Source organism: Polyergus mexicanus, unplaced genomic scaffold (assembly GCF_030449975.1).
Source record: "Polyergus mexicanus isolate NDT 795.1 unplaced genomic scaffold, iyPolMexi1.0 SCAF_5, whole genome shotgun sequence".
Taxonomy (NCBI): domain Eukaryota; kingdom Metazoa; phylum Arthropoda; class Insecta; order Hymenoptera; family Formicidae; genus Polyergus; species Polyergus mexicanus.
The window spans coordinates 12435410-12458628 of record NW_027223325.1 but is presented as its reverse complement, the minus strand read 5'-3'; the positions used below and the strand labels follow the sequence as shown (position 1 = coordinate 12458628).

At 30.0% G+C, this 23219-nt stretch overlaps 4 protein-coding genes and 1 long non-coding RNA gene across 6 annotated transcripts; 2 read left to right on the top strand and 3 right to left on the bottom strand.

The window, feature by feature from the left end:
* Positions 1-1494: 1494 nt before the first annotated feature.
* Positions 1495-5460, top strand: Deaf1 (deformed epidermal autoregulatory factor 1). 2 transcript variants are annotated; one of them, XR_011446945.1, is made up of 5 exons: positions 1495-1940; positions 2389-2880; positions 2967-3431; positions 3745-4040; positions 4756-5460. XR_011446945.1 is itself a non-coding variant. In XM_070295915.1 (4 exons), exons 1-4 carry the CDS (start codon positions 1674-1676, stop codon positions 3943-3945), a joined length of 1425 nt encoding a protein of 474 aa, XP_070152016.1. In that variant the 5' UTR covers positions 1495-1673; the 3' UTR covers positions 3946-4714. The 2 variants fall into 2 exon arrangements, 1 of the variants encoding a protein (XP_070152016.1); XM_070295915.1 differs by lacking the exon at positions 4756-5460 and having other exon boundaries at positions 3745-4714.
* Positions 5461-5652: 192 nt separating this feature from the next.
* On the bottom strand, positions 5653-8011 carry Wcd (U3 small nucleolar RNA-associated protein 18 homolog wicked). Its single transcript, XM_070295914.1, has 7 exons — positions 7744-8011; positions 7452-7679; positions 7124-7292; positions 6856-7041; positions 6545-6736; positions 6288-6456; positions 5653-6183 (listed from the first exon to the last, which is right to left on the bottom strand). The coding sequence occupies exons 1-7, from the start codon at positions 7902-7904 to the stop codon at positions 5720-5722; spliced, it is 1569 nt and encodes a 522-aa protein (XP_070152015.1). The 5' UTR covers positions 7905-8011; the 3' UTR covers positions 5653-5719.
* A 1074-nt stretch (positions 8012-9085) lies between these two features.
* LOC138933616 (sperm-associated antigen 6) lies at positions 9086-18825 on the bottom strand. Its single transcript, XM_070296438.1, has 10 exons — positions 18522-18825; positions 18014-18276; positions 17572-17782; positions 17287-17465; positions 17047-17220; positions 16822-16974; positions 16597-16746; positions 16354-16512; positions 10768-10913; positions 9086-9230 (listed from the first exon to the last, which is right to left on the bottom strand). The coding sequence occupies exons 1-10, from the start codon at positions 18544-18546 to the stop codon at positions 9086-9088; spliced, it is 1605 nt and encodes a 534-aa protein (XP_070152539.1). The 5' UTR covers positions 18547-18825.
* Positions 18826-19177: 352 nt separating this feature from the next.
* On the bottom strand, positions 19178-21260 carry Pldn (biogenesis of lysosomal organelles complex 1 subunit pallidin). Its single transcript, XM_070296066.1, has 6 exons — positions 21136-21260; positions 20903-21050; positions 20258-20365; positions 20103-20190; positions 19917-20003; positions 19178-19818 (listed from the first exon to the last, which is right to left on the bottom strand). Exons 2-6 carry the CDS (start codon positions 20965-20967, stop codon positions 19702-19704), a joined length of 465 nt encoding a protein of 154 aa, XP_070152167.1. The 5' UTR covers positions 20968-21050; positions 21136-21260; the 3' UTR covers positions 19178-19701.
* On the top strand, positions 20858-22267 carry LOC138933397 (uncharacterized). The gene is made up of 3 exons (XR_011446959.1): positions 20858-21356; positions 21824-22022; positions 22121-22267. It is a non-coding gene; the product is annotated as an uncharacterized lncRNA (long non-coding RNA).
* The last annotated feature ends 952 nt before the right edge of the window (positions 22268-23219 follow it).

The following is a 23219-nucleotide window of genomic DNA, read 5'->3' as shown; positions in this document are numbered from 1 at the left end:
TTCAAATGTAATAAATTTTTTGTTGACTATTATATTTGCTTATTTTTTCAATTTTATTTCAAGTTTATTTTTTTAATTACACGTAGAGAAGAAAAAAAGAGGAGAAAGAGAGAGAGAGAGAGAGAGAGAGAGAGAGAGAAGAAGAAGAAGAGAAGCAAAAGAAGATGAAGAAAAGAAACAAAGAGAAATAAAGAGAGGAAGAGAATTTTTGATTCAACATTTGTTAAAGTAAATTTCGAGATTGCTTATAGCGAGATAGATAGGTAAATATCTCCATCGAGAATTCTGTAAGATTGATTTCTTGAATTTAAGCATATAGCTTCATAATGGATGATTGCTCATTTACAGGAAAGATAAATCTACGCGATATCAGACCGACAGATATCAAAAGTAATGATGCGTTTTTTGAAGAAGGAATGTGTCCTGCATTGAAATCGTTGTATTGAATGTTATAGAAATTGTTTCGGCTCGATTGATATTAATAATAAATAATTGAAATTGTGAAATAATTTTCTAGACATTTGTGTGTGTTGTGTGTGTATGTATAAGACGAATACAAAAACATGTAACATTACACGTATTATATACTCATCTAATATTTTATTTAGACTCTCTTATTGGCTTTTGTTTAACGATAATTTTGCCAAACTGCACGATCATAATCGATCAAAAGATTTTCAATTTGGAAATTATTCATATTTTCAAAAGAGATCGTGAAAGAAGGAACGATGAACTTTATATTGCCATATTTCCTCCTGATACACTCTCATGCCCAGCTTTTCGATTATTTGCAATGCAATTTACATTGTGCACATACAATATTTAAAATTATATATGTATGATTATTGTAATCAAATTATTCTGCGCTGTGCGCAGAGAATATAATATTGATACGATATTTTTACGCACATAAAAGGATAAAATATATATCCTGTTTGATAAAAAAATATACAAATATATAAACTTTTAAAGTTACATACTAATTTTTCACACAATTTACTATATAATTTCGAAAAGAAATAGAGCGTGTATATATACACGATATGGGTATATTACACGTATATATATATGTACGCACATGTACATAAATGTACATCTTGTTTTCTGATTATAATGTATATATATATATATATATATATATATATATATATATATATATATATATATATATATATACATACAGTATACAGCAATTTAAAAGTACAAAATAATAGAAATAATTAAGGATTTTTTAAACACAATACAGTCTACAGATTATATAATATGTATATGAATAAATATAGAAATTGGAAGATTGTCACTAAAAACATGCAGAGATTACACCTGGGACGAAAAGATTTTTGTCATTCTTTTTTGTCTAGATTGGATAAATTTTAGACATCGTGGTTCGCGTGGGGCGCTGTGCGACCGGACCGCGAGAGCCTGCGCCGACGCCGACGTTATTACGCCAACGATTGCGAACGAATTGCGATTGCGAGCGGCAGGCGGCAGACAAATAGATGTAGTGTGGGCTTGAGGCTTGAGTGGGTTTCGTTCGGTGGGCTCGAGTGGGCTACCCGCTACCCTACATCAGGCTCCATCGGTACGACCATAGAGAACGACGGTGGCGAAGAGGCGAGGAGACGAAGGCGCGGCGCGGCGAGGCGAGGCGAGGCGAGGCGAGAACAGCCGAAATGGAGGAGAGTCAAACATCGGAAAGTGTCGCCGTGCTACCGGACATGTCCGAACCGTTGACGAGCGAGACCGAGGAGGCGACCGCGCTGACGAGTGAGCACGAGGCACATCCTGTCGCGGTCACGGCGAGTGTTACTTCGGTGCCGGGCGTACCGGGCGTTCCCGGAGTTGGTGTACCGGTTTCTCTACCCGTAGGTTCCATCATCGGCGTATCCAATTCGACCCATGGCGCGACCTTCAACGTCATCACCTCGGATCAGCTACAGGTACGCCTATAAAGTCCGGATAAACATACCGTGGAGACGCATGGAATATGGAAACGATTTTACGAACACGTATATAAAAGGAAGAAACGCGTTTTTTTTCTGTTTCTTTTTTTCTAAACCGCGAGATGGCTTTGAGATATTACACAATTTCCAATCTAAATAAAACACAAATCTCTGTTATCGTAGCACAAAATCGTTTCAGACACGAACATCTAGTTTCTTATGTTTATTTATAAATGTAGTGTGCCTCTGGCAATCATTTAGCATATACATTTCTATTGTAAACATTAATCAAATTTCTCTAAAAGGTAAAAACAGATAAAAACATACAATATATATACACACATATATATATATTTATTATACCATACCATATATATTGTATCTATGTGTGTATGGTATAATATAAATAAATATAATATATAAATTATATTCATTATTTATGCAGCTGCCAGGTTCAGGACAATTCAAACAGATGCTATGCGTCGACAATGGTTTCATTTGTGACTCGCGTCACGATAAAGACTCGGATCCTTTACGTTGGAATGGTGAGCTGAAGGCAACCCACATAGTGATTCAAAATAGTGCGGATGAAACAGAATCGGAGCAGATACATGTTTCCACACCCAATTCTCAGCCTATATACAGTTGGTCTGAATCTGCAAATTTAGCGGTTTTACCTGTCAGATGTAAGAATACAAATGCAGAATTGCATAAGAGTAGATTTGGGTCCGGCGGCAGGGGTCGTTGTATCAAAGTTGGCTCAGAGTGGTATACGCCTAGCGAATTCGAGGCTCTTTGCGGAAGGGCATCTAGCAAAGATTGGAAACGAAGTATTCGATTTGGTGGAAGAAGTTTGCAAACCCTCATTGACGAACAGATCTTAAAACCGCATGCCACTTCCTGTACTTGCGCAGCGTGTTGCGATGATGACAGCGCGGTAAGTTAATTAAATATTTGTATTTTAAAATTTCTTGTTTGAAAAAAATTTAAATTCCAATTACATAACATTGTCAACCTGTTTAGACAGGACCGGTGCGACTGTTTACTCCGTACAAGCGCCGGAGGAGAACCAGAGATCCATCTGATGGAGACGCTCCCTCGCGTAAACATAAAATTGAAAATTCGCGTGATGGCAGTAATAACGACGAGAGCGGCGACGAGGTCGTTGTGCCTGACAAAGAGGTCTGGCCGCAGTTTGTTTCCACGGATGGTGGACTGGTCGTACAACAATCCCAGGAACAGGACTCTGTCGTGCAAAATACACATCAAACGGAGAATGGTCAAGGCGACGACATTTTTAAGAAATTAGATGAACTGTCAAACAAAATGATGAAATTAGCTTACGAATTTAGGCGTACTTTGGAAGAAGTGAAGGAATTAAATAGACAGCAGAGAAGAGAGCAGGCGCTGGTCGCACAACTTGGTGGACGGACGGATGTTATTGAAACTGTTGGACTACAACCAGCGTCCGATGCACATAATAAAAAGGTAAAAAGAATAACAATGCAGGAAAAGATATTCTAATGATATTCTATTTTCTATTTTTATGAGGAAAAGAGAAAGAAATTTCATTATAAATAGCTTTAAAAATTCCACAACTCCTCTCTCTCGTTATGCAACTATCATTAACTATTATCCTTTTAATTCTCAACTTTTGCAAACTTTCAAGTTTGTCGCAAATCATCTAAAGAAAAAAAAAAGAGAATTTATTTTACAGCATAATAAAAATATTACATCATACTACATCGTCAATAATAATAATAATAATAATAATAATAATAATAATAATGATGAATTTTAGTGTGCCAACTGCAATCGAGAAGCATTCGCAGAATGTTCCCTATGCAGACGCACGCCGTACTGTTCTACATTTTGTCAACGTAAGGATTGGGCAAGTCATCAAATGGAATGTGTGAGAGGTGCGGCCGAAACAGTGATGCTAATAGTAGAGAGTAGTAGCGGAGATACGAGCACTCTTCCAACGGCCTCTACGGACCAATAGCTAGTGTTCCTTACACCAATTCATCAAAGGAATATAGAGAACGAAGAATCCAATGCAGAAACATTTCAACTCATGGAAGGGAAAACTTGAAGCGTGTAAGTCGCACAAAAATAAAAGAAGTGTATATAAATATGTATATGGTAGAAAATATTATATATATATTTTATATATATATAGGTAAAGGTGTTCACAGTCATTAGCGCTTTAATGCTTAATAACACATTCCTCAGCCAAGTTGAAATCGATTTTTCCTTTATGAGAATGAAAGAAGTCATCATTTTTTATGATTTGCATATCTTCAATATTATGTATACTTATAACTAAAGCTCAAATTCAAAGTCTCTATAAAAGTAAACTGAAAATTAATTAAAGAATATGATTTTATTTATTTTATCTCTGAAACCTTTTATTTATATAAAAAATTCTTTATTTTCAATAATTGTTGATTATTCTAAAACTATTAAACATTTTCTTACATATTGAACTTCAATATTTTTGTAAAAGAAAAATTTTATTCGGAACTGGCCAAAGAATGTGCTATTAAACGCTAATATAATAGTGAAAGAATACCCTATGTGTGTATGTGTATTTTTATGTATTTCTAGGTTATTAAATAACTTCGCAACAATTCTATATTTTAAAAAAACTACATGAAGATAGTATAGTGTAGTGTAACAATAAAATAACATATATATATATATATATATATATAGTAGCAGAGATGAATCACACAGCGGCATAAAGTTACATCTTGTATATATATATATATATATATATATGTTATTTTATATAAATAATATTTGCTTCTAGATTAATTATCTCTATGAAATGTATACAGTCTTAGAGATGAATTGTTCTCGATGAACAGGCGATAACCGACCAAAGGCGACAACCTCTACTATAAAAACTAAATATATAAAAAAAATATACATATATAATATAGAAGTTACATTTCGAATACATCTTCGAATATGTCATTCATTGCATATTATATATATTATAATATTATCTTAGTTTTTTAAATATATATTATATATAAATTACTGTGTGTGTGTGTGTGTGTGTAGGTGCGTGCGTGTGTGTGTGTTATGGAAATTACTATGATATATTTAAACCTATATTTTATTTATACAATTTCTATATAATACAATCCTTTACTGATATTCAGTGTGCAGATACTATTATAGATATTTTTCAATAAGAATATCGATAAATATTTGTACACATATATATTTAGTATGCAGTATAATATAATTCATTACAAAATATGTTATGTACAAGCAAGAATTTATTATTCATATTTTATTTGATTGCACGCATGTATATACACATACACACACACACACGCACATATTGTACGAGATTTATTTTTATTAAATGAAGAAAAAAAATTTAATTTGTAGTTTTTACTATATTTTATATATGAAAAAAATTTTTGCGATATTTGTAGTTCTTCTAAGGATAGATAATATTTAAAAATTATAAAACTTTTTCTTTTTTTGTTAATATAGCCAAAATTGATTTTTGTGATATAACATAATAATTTCTAAAATAAAAAGTTTTGTATAACTTGAAAAAAATATACAGGATCACATTTTACTTTTAATGAAAATAAAATTAATTCTGCTTCACTCGAAAATGTTACATGACAAATAGTTAAAATGTGGAAAATAATTTATACTAATTTTATGTGTTCATACATACATGTAAATGTTAAGATACTCATATATTTTTTAACAAAATGTTAAAAAAATCTTATTACATATTGATACAATTAATAATTTCCATAATGTCTTAATCTATATAGCAGAGCAGAGCCTGTTGTATTGGTAATGCTGAGATAACCACTGCCAGGGGAAAAATTAATCATTTGCGGCTGACCTATTTTAGTTTGAAACGTCGGAAAGTTTGAAAATACGGTAAACGAAGGTATGTGCAACATTTTAAATGCATTGTGTTTGTCAACTGATGCCGCGCTCAATATCTCGGAAGTTGGATTAAACCTCAAGCTTGTTACACTAGTTACAAGATTCATCACTATTTTTAAAGGTATGGGTCTTTTGTCCTCCAGAACATTTTTTGTGTTATAAAGATTAACCACACCTTGAGCGCTACCTGTCGCTATAAACTGACCGCTTGGAGATACAGCAAGTGACACGCAAGATATGCATCCATCGTCAGTGGCACGATTAATACATGTACGAGTATTGAGATCCCACACATACATTTCGCTACCATCTGTATTTCAATAGGTTAAATTATTGAAAATATAATTTAATGCAGAACTTTTTGGGAATTGTGCAGAGATAAAAATTAAATAGAAATCATAAAACCCTACTTACTACCGTGTGTGATAAGTGTTCTATTATCTGGACTGAACATTAGTGTCCTACATTTCGAGTTCATCTTGAGTATACTGATAAGTTCTTTAGTAGAATTATGTAATAAATATATTTCACCCAATCTTCCACATAATGCTATTAAATTGCCATCAGGAGATACTTCATATCGCTGGAAATATCAAAATATATATTATACTATCACATTCAAATTACAGAAATTTATTTCTAATATATGTAAAATCAATAAATCAACAAACTTTCATATTTGTAATTCCGTGTGGCAAAGGTAATTTATATGTTTTGCCATTCATTAAATCATACGTATGACAATATGGATAATATTGGGAACCAAGCAAGATTTCCGTTCCATTTTTCATGAATGTTGCTTTGCTAATTGGATATTTTTCAAATTGCATGCTATGCAATTTACCATTTGTATGACCATCTACCTGTAGAATACAAATGACTTAAGCAATAGTAAAAATTAATGATAATAAATGTTGTGATAACCTGATTTAATTTAATTGAATATAATAATTCATACTTATTTAAATATACACACACATACCTGAAACAATGACAAGATGCCTGATGTACCAGCGACCAAAGCTACAGTAGACAATGGATGAAAATCTACACTCGTGATGATAGGACCTTCGGTATGAGTACTTTTATTCAAAGCCTTGAGTGCTTTGATATCAATAATATTTTTTGGCAGATTCTTTACCTGTGGCGTCTCTAAATGGCAACTATGCTAAAGACGAAAAGAATCAAATAAAATTCAATTCATAAAATATTTTGCAACAAAAAGGAAATTTTCTAAAATATTAAGGTACCTTCAAAATATCATTATCTAAATCATCCGCTTTATCCTTTTTCTCAAATTCAGCCCATTTTGGAGTACCCACAAATACTTTGTACCTATTCTCCAAGTATGTTGTATAGAATTTTTCTGATCTTTTGGATGGCAATCTGCGATTCTGTGCACTTAGCGCTATATCCATGCTATTATAGAATATATATAAAATAGCAGTATATATATTTTATATTTAGCGTACAAAATTATATAATACATATATAGCCTTTCATGTGTATGTGTGTGTGCGTGTGTATATAATAAAGAAAAAAGAAGATCGAGCAAAAATATCTTCTTTTTATACATACGAATAATTGTAATCGTCATCGTCTATCCATACTGCTTTCTTTTCCTCCAGCTTGGCATCTTCCCCATCATTTAAAACTGAAATATCTTGCTCTGAATTATCTTCATGATCTACTATTACTTTTTGATTTTCAGTATTAACGGATACGTTTATTATTTTTGTTACAGATTGATCATCTAGTAAATTATTTACAACATCACTTGGATCACCAAAAACTACTTTTTCTAATCTGTAAATTAAATATTCGTATAATACTTTAAACACAAAATTATTTGTTACGTTATGCATTATACCTAGCTTCTTCATCCGCATCGTATTCATTTTTCCGTTTTCTCTTCAAAGGAGAAAATTTTTTATTATATAATACCTTCGGCTGTCCATGCTTTTTGAATTTATATTCGTTGCTGTTTGTTTTACGCTTACATTCTTTTTTCTTTATAGCTTTTTTAGCCATTAGGATTTATTCGATAAGATAGAGTTTAACGAAAAGTATAAATATACACGTATATTTCAGATGACGCGAAACTCAGTACATAAAAAATTACTTACTGGCTTGTCATAATTCAATACCGAGAAAATCTTTTCGGTACACACGTATATATAACCTGATATTATATTATTATCACGTGGTCTAAAGCTCGTATCAGACTATGCATTGAAAATTGAAGATTGAAGGTTAAAGATTGGAGTTTGACTAATCAGAACAAAAAAAAACTAAAATTTCTTTATTCTGATTGGTCAAATTTCAATCTTGAATCTTCAATGTCAATCTTCAATGCGTGGTCTGATACGGGCATTAAGCTGCGTTCCAAGCATCATAGAGGTATAATATATAAACTGCGCATCTCTATATCTCCCATATTCAAAACACGTCAAAAAGTAGAAAGAGACAGCTGCTGTACTATCATCAATCTGTCTTTGTCTGACTGGAAAAAAAAGATGAAGATAGAATGACGATTCAAAGCATGCTATCTCTGTTTAATATTTGACGAACCCCACTCTTTAATACACGGTCTAGATATATTATATATATATATATATATATATATATATATATATATATATATATATATACGCTTGCCACGGAGTAAAACCAACGCGGTAGCCAATCAATTTTTCGTTCTTATAGAAAAATTGTAAATTGACTGTTTATCACATCGCTTTTTGTGGCGCGTTAAGTCCATATCAGACTATGCATTGAGATTGAAATTTGACCAATCAGGACAAGAAAATTTTAGTTTCTTTTATCCTGATTAGTCAAATTTCAATCTTCAATAGTCTGATACGGGCTTTACCGTGTCCTGTGTGCAAGTGCAAGAGCCATATGAATCAAACGCTTTGAAACGTTTCTATTATTCGATCAATTTCATCACCTGCCTTGGATGCAAAAAAGAGAACAAAAATTTGTTCGTCTTTCTTGATTGATTCAAGATCGACTTATAAAACAAGTAAAGTGTACTTTTAATATCTATAGATTTCTTAATATATATATATAACAAATGAAAATGCATAATATATATTTAAAATTTTTATTAAAATTATATTATGAGAAAAGTGATAAATTTTTAATTATGATGCATATATTAACAAACACATTTCGCTATCCAAACAAAAGACATTGATAATAATTTAGAATCATTCCTCATCGTTATAAAGTGACGCAGACAGATTAGAATCCGTATGTTCGGATAATGATTTATGATCAAATACAAAAAGACATTTCGGCTGGTACTGCTCCACAGCTTCCAAAAGGCTATCCGGATAACCGGGCGAATAGTATCTAAAACAATTTTCCGTAAGTTTAATAAAGGATAGTAACTGCATAAGAAGAGAAATATACTGTTTAAGTTACTACTGATTCAATTTTAACTTATAATTAAAATTTAAATTTCTTTCCATTTTTTGTTATTCTTATGTGTGATTCAAAAATGTGTGTATATATTATTATTATTATTATTATTATTATTTTGATTCCAACCTAGCGCTATATATAATACGAGTTTATTTTTATCTCGACAATCACTTAAAAGCAATCAATAGTTGAATAACTCACCTCACAAACTTATATATTTATATTTAGTAGATTATATTATAAATGATAATTATTAATCTTAAAACAACTTTTCAATTCTCGCAGAAATTATAAATTTACTTTCCACTAATCAGTGTAATTTGTTAATCATATATAGCAGAAATAATGTTCGTATAATTGCGCAGTGACTTTGAAGAATGTACAAATGATTTCTTAGTTTTTATATCAAAAAATGCTCAAATATATATATATTTTAATTATATTAATATTAATATTATATTAATATTTCGATATTATATTAATATTTCGATATTTCATTCTAATAAATACTAGAAAAAGTTATCCAGCAACTTATTCTCCATCTCATTGCAAAACTGTTCCATAATATAGAGTATCATTTTTTTTTAATGATAATTTTTCAGTAATTACAAATCAAAAATGTTTATTACTAATTTTTCGTATCTCCGCGCGCGCAATGTAATATATATGCCGTGTGTACGTGCGTGTGCACGCACGATAAGTATTCGCGCGTGAAAAAAATATTAATTAACTATATCGATGTACAAAAATAATGCATCGAAATTTAATATTATTGATCCCCTGCAACGTTTTGCATTCATGTATTATTATGTGTTTCGAATTCGATCAGCTGTGACAACATGGCGGGCATGTCGTCTGTCGCTCGAGCGATTTAAATTAAGATAACGAAGATCCACACAGAAACGGAGCCACGCAGTTGTATGTGTTCGCTAGCAGCGTAAACAAGACGCAAATTGGCTGCATTTATAATAGAAATGTAATAAAGAAAATCTGTTCTCAACCATACACTTCTTCACGTGTAAGTACTTTATTCCCGTTAAAAAGGGTTATGTGAACGAACAACAGTGTTTTGAGTAATTAATTTCTTTTCTAACAAACACTCATCTACTCAATTTAATTTATATATTTCTCCTTTAGAAGGAATTGTATTTTTTCATCGACTGAACATAGACAAAAATAATTTTATAGTAGAGTTTTGCAAATTATTGTATATTGCATAAAAAAAAAAATTTATTATAAATTGATGATTTGGCTATGAATTTTTGAAAAAAAAAAGGATATTGAAATTATTAAATGGAAATTATTATGGAAAAATTGTATGTTAATGATATATAGATTTAACGAATGAGAGTCAACGATTTTGAGATATGATAGATAACAGGGAAATATGTTTGATAGAATTGTTTGGTGAGAATATTTTTCTGATTTTATATATAATATAAGATCTAAATATATAAGAAGCAACCTGACAATTTCCTCTGGGAAACAGCAATTGATAATTGTTATATATTCTGAGAGTGTGGTGCCAGGTTCAGCTTGAATCTCTTGTACCTTTTTCAAGCCACCAGATGTTACAAATAGCCTTCTTGCTTTCGCATCATTCGGCAAAATCTGCATGTACAGAAAAATACAACATTATGTAAAACTAAACAAGCGATAACACATACACAAATATAAATTATTTAGTAGAAATATAAAAGCATCATTTAGTCTGCATGATATAAAAAATTGATTTTAACGGAATAATCAGTTAATATTTGCTGAAATATGGGATAAAATGGCTCTGTACTGAAGAAATATGATAGATATCAAAAATATTATTAACAATCATGCTGTATTGTATGTTGTAAGTAGGCTAAGATTTCTGGAATCAAACCGGATTTGTATAACTGTCTGTGAGTGCATCTGATAATATCCACAGAACCTATTTTCTTGTATAGCAATCCGTGATGTGAATTTTTCAAATAAATTAATCAAGTAGAGAAATATGACGAGAGAAATCTATCTTTAATGTATACATTTGGAGAACTTCCACTTACTTCTTATACTTTTATTTAACAATTTTGAGTTGCTTATTTATTCAATCTTTAATCATTCTTTATTCAATCTTTTATTTTTTATTTATCATGCGTAAAACTATACATATATAATGCATTTCTATCATTGATCATAATCTTCTCACTCTATATATGTGCATATATATAATTTATACACATATATACCACTTTGTTATATATAACTATATACAATTTTTCATAAACGCCTTTTCGTATTTAATTTTATTTTATTTAAAATGTTGGAAGTCGATATCTGGGACAAAGTAGAGTATGTTAAATTTGCTTGTTATTGTTCCAAACATTTGAATTATATTATAATAACGCAATACACACAATGTGTAATTCACAAAATTATATTGCAAAACAGAAATAAAAAATATATATATTTATTAAACCACAAATATTTTGCACTACTATATATAATTATAACTTAATATTATATAAGAGAGAAAAAAATAGATATAGATCTCTTCTCTTTGCTACACATTGATATAATATTGTTTAAAATCTGACTTACACTTTAATATGCTTTAATTACGCGACAATTAAATACTAAAAATAATGTTACATTTATTGTATTTATGTAAAATTTTGTGTAAAAGTATTAATTAATATACCAGATTTTGAGAGTTTTATTTTGTCGAATGTATTATTGTGTTTTAAATTATCTTCTCTTCCACATTCGTAAAATATGAAGAGTATAATTTGTGTTCTTGAAAAGTAAGAGGAGAAAAGGGAGAGAGACAAAGAGAAAAGATAGAGAAAAAGAAATGATATAATAAAAAATGTAAAGGATAAAGAATAAGAGATAGAAGGACAAATATCTTTGACATTAAACCAAATTTCTTTAATATTGAATTGCTAAAACTTCTGAAACTTTATTGACTAGTTCCTTATCGTTGGAATTGAATTTTGTAAACAACTTACACACATCGTTATTAATAGTACTAATTTCGACGTAATATTTATATCACAGAGAATGCATATACTACACAGCTTTGAATAACATACGAATATAATTTATATTCACATAAATATTCAATGCTTATTGTTTTGGTATCTTAAAAATGTCCTCTAGTAAGGTCACGTAATTTTATTCAAATTCATATTATAACGTTCGCTTATTTTAATTTCCTCATTTTCATCTGTTTGCAGCGCTTATTGCAGTTTTACATTGTGAATCATCAATAAAGCTACGCCACTGATATGTAGCGGAAGATACTGCAACGTGTCTTTTCAACTACCATTGCATCATATCCGATGACAAAACTATCAAAATCATATACAATCAATTTTGCTCTCATCAACTGCAACTTAAGGACGACCATTGATCAATCCTGAAGTTCTGCAAGAAAAACTAAAAAGAAATTAATTTGTGCTTTATTACTTATGCTGTGCATTTGACGAAAATGCGTTTAGATTGAAACATAAAAGCGTTTCAAACGGATATGCGTTTAAAAAAATCATGTTTTAGTTTCGTAAATGTAAGAACATCAGAAAACCGACTAGGGAAAATTAATACAATTTAAATTTAATCGACAATATTTCAACAGTTGGAGATTAAAGAAAAGTTTAAGCTTTTTAGCAAGGATGTGATGTGCTAATTTGTCATACTAATACCGTATAGTCACGAATATTGTATAATCGCGAGCGCCCGGTATATAGTCTTGATAACGAGACAAGATAGCTGTCTTAAATTTTCGAGATACTGTGACAGCTTGAATGACAAAACAAGGACATTTTATTACTATTCTCTTATAAATTGTGTATCGCGCGTATATGTGTATTCGTGCATACATTGGTATATCTATAAAATCTCTTCTGTGAAGTCTCTTAATCAGTTCCTTCGAGATCACGCGATAAAGACTGGCTACTTTAAAGATGAATTTATTAGAATCTGCGCGATTATAAGAATCTTTTAATAAGTATCTGGAAAATTCAATGTATGTTTCAGACAAATTGTGAAGTTTGTTAATTATATATTTGTGCAAATAGTACATTAAAAAGAATAACGCGGAGCAAGTGTGCATAATAAAATAATAAAGGAAAGAAATAGGAGGTAGCCATCAAAATGATAAATAATCAGCATTGTGTGATTCTTAATACTGGCGAGACCAATAGTTATCATCAACCGGTCTCGGCTAAGCCCTCTGTTGTTTCTGTATCAAGTATTGATTCTGACGTCAGCGATAGAAGGGATGTACGTGAGGAATTGTATGCCGGAATCTTTAGGAGGCACAGAAAAACTATACTGGTATTAGGCAGTTTTCTCAAGATGTTAAGAGTAAATAGAAACATGAACAATTATGCTAGTATTAAACCCAATGATGAAACAGATGAGTAAGCTAATGTGATTAGTACATTAATTAAATAACGAAAAATTTTGTTCTTATTTATTAATTTAAGTATACAAAGATAATTCTTTTTATCTCAAAACATTTCTTTCAGTTGGGTATTTTTTTTAACTTATAGGAAACTCCCACAATATAAACAATTTTTGTAATTAAGTAGATTTATATATTCAGACAAATCTCTTAAAATATCAATTATAAATAATAATCGATATCGGGATGCGGTATTTTACACTGTTCAAAAAATATAAATTTTATATACATATAATTGCTGCAGATATTTATTGTTCGATTGTTCTCAATTATTTTATAAATAACTATAATACTATAATAACTAATAGGATAAAATGAAATTCAATTTCAATACTCTAGTATTCAATATTTTTCTACTTAATAACTTGCTTCACTATTTCTTTTAATCCTATTTTTTTTTTTAAATTTCACCATATTCAATCTAGATATTCGTGTTCTTCCTATTTTTTCAATTTGTTATATGTAAATCTTTTTCACTCTAATCTTTTTATTTCTAAGTTAAACAAATTTCTTTATTCTATGTCTCCGATTATATAAATAATAAATTATAATTAAAAAGATCTATTGTGAAAAAAACTCTGCCAGTGAAAAGATTTAATATACAAATAGAAGAGCAATTTTTTTTATACATTTATGAACATTCTGACTGCATTTTACTAAAACACAAAATTGCCTATTGAAAAATTATCAACAGACTCTTGTCAAGTTAACATCATTGGTTTTAATAATACTTCTACATAACATATGTATATATATAATATTTCTCAACATGTTCTATAGTTTATGTTCGCTTTTAGCATTCATCAATATGAAATAATGTTAAATAATTTTTTTGTTTTGTTTTGTTTTACAGAAATATTTGGACAGATTGCACGCTTTGAACCGAGTATATGCCTTAATTGCTCTAAGATTTGAGACACAAAAATATTGGTAATATCGTTTTTTTTTTTTTTCTGTATTTTACCATGCATATTGTGTACTTTTATTTTGAAATATACGTTTCATTATATATTGTCTCATGTTAAAATGCAACATTAAAGTTTTTTATGATATTTAAAAAATGATACTAAACTCGTCATGCTTTCATAATATATCAAATCTTTTTATATAATTTTAAAAAAATTATGAAGAACGATGTATCATATTTTAATGTTGCCGATATTATCTAAGTTGGCCCATGAAATCGTTCAATACTTTAATTTAATGTATACTGTAATTATTGTCTGTGTTATTATTAACGAGCTTAATATTTATGAAGTGCGCGCGCGCACACACACACACACATACACACAAATTAAGATATTACATATATATAACAATATAAGATTTGTATAATAGTTATAGATTAATGCGAATATATCAAATCAATGCCTTATTACTTGATACTTTGACATCTTTTCTAGTTTCATCAGTTAATCGAGTAATTATTGAAATTTATTACTAACTCAATTGCTCTTTGTTGTGTATATCTTTTTGTATGATCCGCATCTTTATACTATATTGTCATATATACAAATACTGCCATTAGAAAATAAAACTACGATACAGTAGACGTGAATTAGTGAGCAACTCGGAAAACAATCATGCATTTAACAATTTCCTAAAACATACTTAAACGACAAGTTTTAAATAAATATCTACCAAATAAGATAAATATATGTGTCTCTGTACTTAGCCGAATCACTCGTTGTCCTAAGACTGAAAAATGTGCTCTTTTGGAAAATTAAATGTGCTATGGGCAATTTTAGAGGAAAAGAAAGAGGGAGAGAAAGATAAAGAAAAGAAAGAAAGAACTTTTTGTGTATTTGTCAATTTCTGGATTGCTGTAGATTTAACATTGGGCGTATACAATGATACAAAGCATATTTTCTAACCGTCATACATTACAATTATATTTTGTATCTAGGCAACATGTACGATCCGATCAAAAAGATTTATCTTGCCTTCAAAATAATCGGGCGGGCGATACAAAATGGTTATTGATTGATTTACAGATCGGTCAAAAGATCTGTAGAACATACAAGTCATTTGCATGATATTACTATTAAATATTATTGCTTATGTATTGCGATAGTGTTTAGAGATTTATTTGAAACTTTAAAATACATTTGAAAACTATTTTTTATGCCATAATAGTTTTTATGAATTCAAAAAAAGAAACATATTGGCGCGCCTTTTAAGCAGTAGTAGGCGAAAATTTATATACTGGCAGCTTTATCAGAATGTTTGCGCATGTATTTAAACATCGCATAACGTAGACATATGTAACGTTAATTACGAAATAAGATTTTTATTGAAGACCGATGTAAAAGAAGAAGCGACAGATATTTTGTTTGTACAATTGTTAAAATTTTACGTGATTCTTTTAACAGGCAATTATGTTTTAAATGCATTATTGTGTGTGTTGGGTGAGAAAAGTTTTTATTATCACTTTATATAATGTATTATTAGAACGTATCACACAAGAAATCAGATATGTATGTGAAACACATAATAAAGTATTTATATTATGTTTAATAAAAAAATTTTAGTTTTGCCATCATTCCTTTAATCATATTATTACCATCATCAAATGTTCACCATTAGCTTTCAATTAAATTACAGTCTTACCTTGCTAAATTGTCCCAGTACATATTTCAAGATATTAAGAGGTACATCATGTAATAAAGGTTCAAGAGCTTCAATGTACATGCATTTTTGCAGAACTTGCTTTAATGTTGTGTTACATTTTGCCCTGAGATCTTCGGAACTTTTTGGATCGTTATACAGCTGTTGAATTAAAAAAGATTTAACAAATTATCCAATTTTAACAGAGCTAATTCTGGCAGAGAGTAACTTAACATTCTTAAATACCTTCAGTAATTTGGATAGTATATTCGCGACTGCAACTGCTTTTGCATGCTCGGCTGTATGCTTGCCGATTTGTCCAATCGCCCATACGGTCACTGCAAGAATATGATCTTCTGTTTCTTCTTGCAAGACAATCGCCAATTGTACGATACCCTGCGATATAAAATAATTATTCTAGAGTGTTACATTAGATGAAAGAAACAAATGTTACTTTTTATCAATCGATACTTTAGATCCTATTACAGCTACAGCCAATTGATCAGAGTGACCAGCGATGTAACCAAGTGCCATGATCGCGGGTAATCTAGTCGTCGATTTAGAGATGTTAATTAATTCGATAAGTGCAGCGATAGCTCCAATGTTTGCTGTAAGTTGCGCCAACTAAAAGAAAATACACATTAAGAGTAAAATAAAAAATAAATTGTTATTAAAAAGCTAATATCATCAGCTTACTTCCAACGTGTGTTTGCAGATTTCTCTGGTTAAAATTGCAGCAACTCTACCGACATTCTCATCCGGATGCGCCATGTGCATTAAAACATCAGGAAAGATTTCTGCTTCGATCACAGCCTCCGCTAATTCCATAGAATGTTTGGCTATATTGCTCAATGCTAACAATGTCTGCCGCTGTGGACATTAAAAATTTTCAAGTGTAATAACATATTTCAGAGATTGTATAGTGTGTCAACTCACCTTTGCTTTGGCATCAGGATTAGTCAAGGTTTTTGCGAGGAAGGCGATTGCACCTGTGTCCACTACCGCTTGTGCGAGTTCAATACTGTGTTTACTTATGTCGCTGATAGCCGAGGCGCCGATTTGTTTGATATACAATTCGGGTTCTTGTAAACACAGTACAAGAAGTGAGACTGCGCCTTGACAAAATTCCAAATATTAGCAAAATATTAGACTTAACAGAATTTTATATATGTTTATAGAAAACATTTTAGCCACACGCACATACACACAAAATAATTTTACCAGCTTCTACTGCTGTTTGAGCCAAACTCTTGTTGTGCCTTGCGATATATCCTAGTGCCCAAGCAGCCGCTTCTTTCACTTGGGGATCAAAATCTTCCAAACATTCAACTATAGTCTGCAAACCATCATTGTCTACTACTATTAATGCCAACTCTGGTGAATGTTTTGCTATCGCCCGCAACACAAAGAGTGCTGCTTTCTTGTAAAATTTCTGTGTGATACACAATATATAATTTCCTTAACTTTATGTTTAATATTTTTGTGATATATACATAAAGAAAAAAGACTTTAAATCACGGAAAGTTATAAAAATATATATATATATATATATATATATATAATGTATAACATTTTTTAGAATAAAAAAATATATAAAATATTAAAAGTTTATTTTTTTTGTGCTCTATCACAATTAAAATGCTTACATTTAAGAAGCTCATACATTTTGTTTGTCTATGTTCTTCAGCAACTGTGACAATATATCTCTTCTAACAACAGCATGTGCTAGTCTGGAATTATGATTCGCTAACTTGCCGAAAGCAAATGCTGCCATATGTTGAATAGATGGTACAGCATCCAGTAATAAAGGACGCAATAGATCTATCACACCTGCCGCTTCTAAGCAATCGATATTATTAGGTTTCGAGGATAAATCCGCTATAGATTGTACAAAGAGTAATCGCGCCTTTTGATACTGATCAAAAACTGAAAATGTAAAAAAATAAATTATACATATTTTATTAACAATGCATCTAATTGTAAGCAGATCAACATATGTATATATATTATTGGCATTATACACAAATACATACATCCAAACATGTGCATTATGTACATTATTAATACATATTTCTTATATTTTTATTACAAGAGAAACGCCTCTTCTCTTTGATTAATATATATTTATATAATTAAATATCATAACATAAAAATAAAATGAATACACTTACCTTGTAAAATCGAACGTGCCGTCATATTAATCACCGGAAAATATCAGACATTATATTAAACAACCATTATAGCTTATAATTAATCTGTGACACTCTGTGTTGCGATACAGGAATAGTTTTTGACAGCTCTTAATGAAGTCGTCGTCTGTTTGAAAATGAAAATCTGACTTTTTTTTGTCTTGATTGGTCAAATTCTACTTTTTACTTTCAATCTTTATTGCATAATACTGATTTCAGAGCTGTATCGAAAAATTTACGATATATAGGCGATAAACGGACTGTTGTTATATTGTTTAATTTAAAATTACTGAACTCTCAATACATACTGGAGCGAGCATTGACTATTCCTTGAAAAACTGACAATGAGATGTGCAACTGCAATAGTTGACTGGGAAAAGTTGTACTCTTTTTTTTTCTTACATGTTAGTGCAATAGATATAAAATATATAAACGCAGCCTATTCTGCAATAAGCAGGTTTGTGATAAAGGAGTATCAACAATTTCGAAATAGATAAATTCAATCATTGATTAAGTTGCAGGATGAATTGAACATGAAAATTTCCAACAATATAATTTTTGTATACAATATAACAGAAATTTTGTTGTTGATTATATATATTTTGCATGTTATTCAATGATTAAATTATAATCAAGTATTATGAAATATTATTAACTTTATTATAATCATATGTACAATATATTTGTAACAAATAAATATCAATTTAAATATGAATGAAAAGCGCAACATAAAACTTTTCTAACACACACACACACACGCACGCGCGCGACATACAAGTTAATTTAAAGAGATTAAACTTGAGAGATAAAGAGAGAAACTAAAAATATATTTTTCTTTCCAAAAGAGATTATATTCTCTGACAATGAGAGAAGCAATTGACTCATTGTCAGTGATAGATGCAGAAGTTAAGTATCTTTTACAATTTACGTAGTTGTGAGGAAAGACTCTATCATAGTTTTTACATGTTTTATTACAAACAATAGCTATTGATTATTGATTAATACATAGCATTTCTCTCTCTCTCTCTCTCTCTCTCTCTCTCTCTCTCTCTCTATATATATATATATATATATATATATATATATATATATATATATATATATATCTTATACAAACGTTTTACATAAAATAATAATTTACCACCTTAATATGTACCCACTGTTAATTATTTGTAGATCTACCAATCAGTTCCTGTTCCCTGCGCAACTCTTGCTCGCGTTGTTGTTCTTTATTCAACGCTTCCTTTTGCTTTATCTGTTGTAAACGTAATGCGCGTTTCTACAATGAAATTTTTGTTTAGTACTAGATCATCTATGTGCACACACACAGATATTTGATATGAATTTTTCGAGGCATTCAAAGGAGCTTTAATTCACCTTTAATTTGTAAGTCCTTTCGTGAATATTAATCATTTCCTTTCTTATCAATGCTAATTTTCCTTGATAAACTTTAACAGCTGCAAACTGTAATATATGTGTATATATGTATGCATTTTACTTAGCTTTTCTATCGAGAAATGAAAATGTTTATATATATTCCAAGAACATTACTATAAGTCATACCATATCATTTAAATCTATATCTTCAAATGTTTCGTGTATCTTTTTATTTTCAAGTTGCATTTGAGCGAGCAAAGCTTCTTGTTTACTTCTACAAAAAAAAGATATAATAAAGTCAAAATCTTTATTATCTGCATAATGATGATTTATATGCTTACGTAAGTTCAAAAAGTTCTTTCCTAACTTGTTCCAACGGAGGCTGACAAATACTCAAGAAACCTTCGGCCAACTTTTCAGCTACTTTTGAGAAATATATTGTTTCTTCGCTATCAAGAAATGAATAATGCTATTAAATGATTAAACTGTCATATTAAATTTACTCATATTAATATTGTATTGTATTTTCTTTATTGCATTGTGTAAACCTATCATGTGTGTGTGTGTGTGTGTGTGTGTGTGTGTGTGTGTGTGTGTGTGTGTGTGTGTAATATATAATATGTCTACAATAATATGTTATCCTAAATCTTAAATAGAAAATTACATAAATATCGATGTCATATTTTTCTGACTAATTTTTATCTATATTTACAAATTACTTTATGTTTTTCTCTTGTTATAAACCAGAATAAATTCTAAGAAAATTATATTTTTGCATTGTAATATATATGAACTACTTGTTTCTATTTACACCAAATTTGAAGATCCGCACGCGCATCACCCCCCCCCCCCCACACACACACACACACTATATATATACATGTCACGTGTAAAAAGACATTCCATGACATATGTTAAAATATTTAAACTTTCTAAACGACTCGATGCATGTGTATGTCTGTATAAACAAGTTATAAAGAGGTTACCTCACTTCCTTCTCGGTTTTCAATTGAATTTCGGCCGCTTCTGTTTCTCCCATATCTCTCATCATTTTCGTCGTCGCTTATTTTCACTTCATTCGTGATTATATCCCTCTAGCTTGATTGTGCACATCAGGTCTCGAAGATAAGAAATCTAACATATGTGTGACAGAGCGTGACGCGTGACGTATGCATTAGTATAGTAATTGTGTGTGTGTTCAATGCACAGATGTGGTTACCTGTGGTTCAGTGCATTCTGACAGATTCTGATATATGTATGTGTATAAACTGCCAGTGCCACTGTCAGTGCCAGTGCCAATATCTGCCATGACAAGTACCATGGACATAATAAAATACATCGATGAAGCGTTAGCTGCCGATATTGACAAGAGGAGGGTTTACAGATCAACTTTACCCAATGGATAGGATGTCTGAATTTCTTAGCACTCTTTTCCTTTCAGTATGTTATGTAGTTTTTACAATTACTAGTTTATAATTATTTGATTAATTAATCATATACACAGACTTCTATATATTATATCAAGATCGCATATTTCATTGCGATCTTTTCAAGGGAGAAATATTTCTTTTTACAATGCTTTCGTATACACATATATCTCGTTTTGAGTGTTTTGCTGATTTTAACTAATTCGAATTTACCGCTCACTCGCGAATTTGAAAGAGCGCGATACACATGAATCAATGGGCGCGTTCAGAAGACACAACCGTTGAATAGCAATCGAATGTGATTGGTTCTTCTGGACCCTACTTCTAGAACCAACAAATAAACGTCGAGTATTGATAAGACGATGCTCAATGGTTGTCTCTCTTGAACGCGCCCATTATAAGAATCGAATAATAGAAGTAAAGAAAAGTCATGATACATCAACTGTCAATAGTCTATTAATAAAATTAAAAACTATACAGGTAATTAAAAAGAGATGGAATATTATACCCATGAATATATATTATAATACGTAAAATATTTCGTAGCAGCGATGAAAATATATTAGACTGTGTTCGGCCTTTGCCTTGCGACGGCGACACGGCGGCGCTGTTATTTTTAGATACACGCGGACGCATTGTGTTGTCATTCATGCCAATTCGCGCGGCGAGCTTCAAGCGAGTAAGTAGTAATCTTTATATATCGTGTATCTTTTAGAAAGCGCAATCTTGTTACTTAAAATTATTAAAATTAATCTGCACAATTATTAATAATTTCAGCGACTCGTAAGCGACGGCTAATCCATCAAGTATCAAAGCAAATATAAAGCAAAAATATTTTGTTCCTATTTCAAATCAAACTGAAGCGTGGTAAAACCTAAATTATATACGAATCGCGATACATTAAATAATAAGTAAGTATATATATTAATAATCTATAGATTCGGCGGGAGATTTATCCTCTGATATTGATAATAGATGATATATATATATATATATATATATATATATATATATATATATATATATATTCCACGTTTGAAATATTTATGTTATGTGTATATTATATATATATATATATATATGAAAGAGGGAAATAAAGAGATAATATCATTGAGGATGTATATATTTTCTTTTGGCTATATAAAAGATACACATTGAGATAATATTATAAACTATAACAATATAAATAATAATTTTTTATGCAATATCAAATATTTAATTTTTATTCAAATTGCCGTAAGTTATCTAAATTTTATAAATCCATATGCGATTGATTATTTCTAATAATATAGATTATAGATTGAAAGATTTCACACAAACAACATTTGTATCTAATCAAAAGTATAATATTTTTTGAACTCACGTTGACGCAAAATTTGTACTCTGCGTTTTATTATTATAATAGCGATAAAATTCTCATCGTATGTAAGTAATTTTCAAATCCTTTAAAAAGCTATAATATTAAAATATTTTATTTTTATATTCGCATTATAATATTGTATTTCAGTTACACAAGATGAACACAGAGTTGCGCGTTATAAAATAGAACATAAAAAAGAAATTATTCTTAAAAGATATTTTATTTAATTTTTATTTTAAAGACGTGCAAGATCTCTCCTCTGATTACGCTTCAAAAAATGTTTAAACACTAATATAAAAAGTGATAATGTAAAATCTAGTAAAAAACAGAGAAATTACTCTCATGTCAATTAAGCGTTAATTTCATTTGCCAAATTTCGAAGACATAATATATATAATTTAAAATTTAAATCATCTGATATAAAAAGTACCTTTTTAGTAATATAAATCGCATAATTATTTATCATTAGTATTTTTCTTGATTGTATATAAAACGTCTCATATTTCAGCGGCTAAA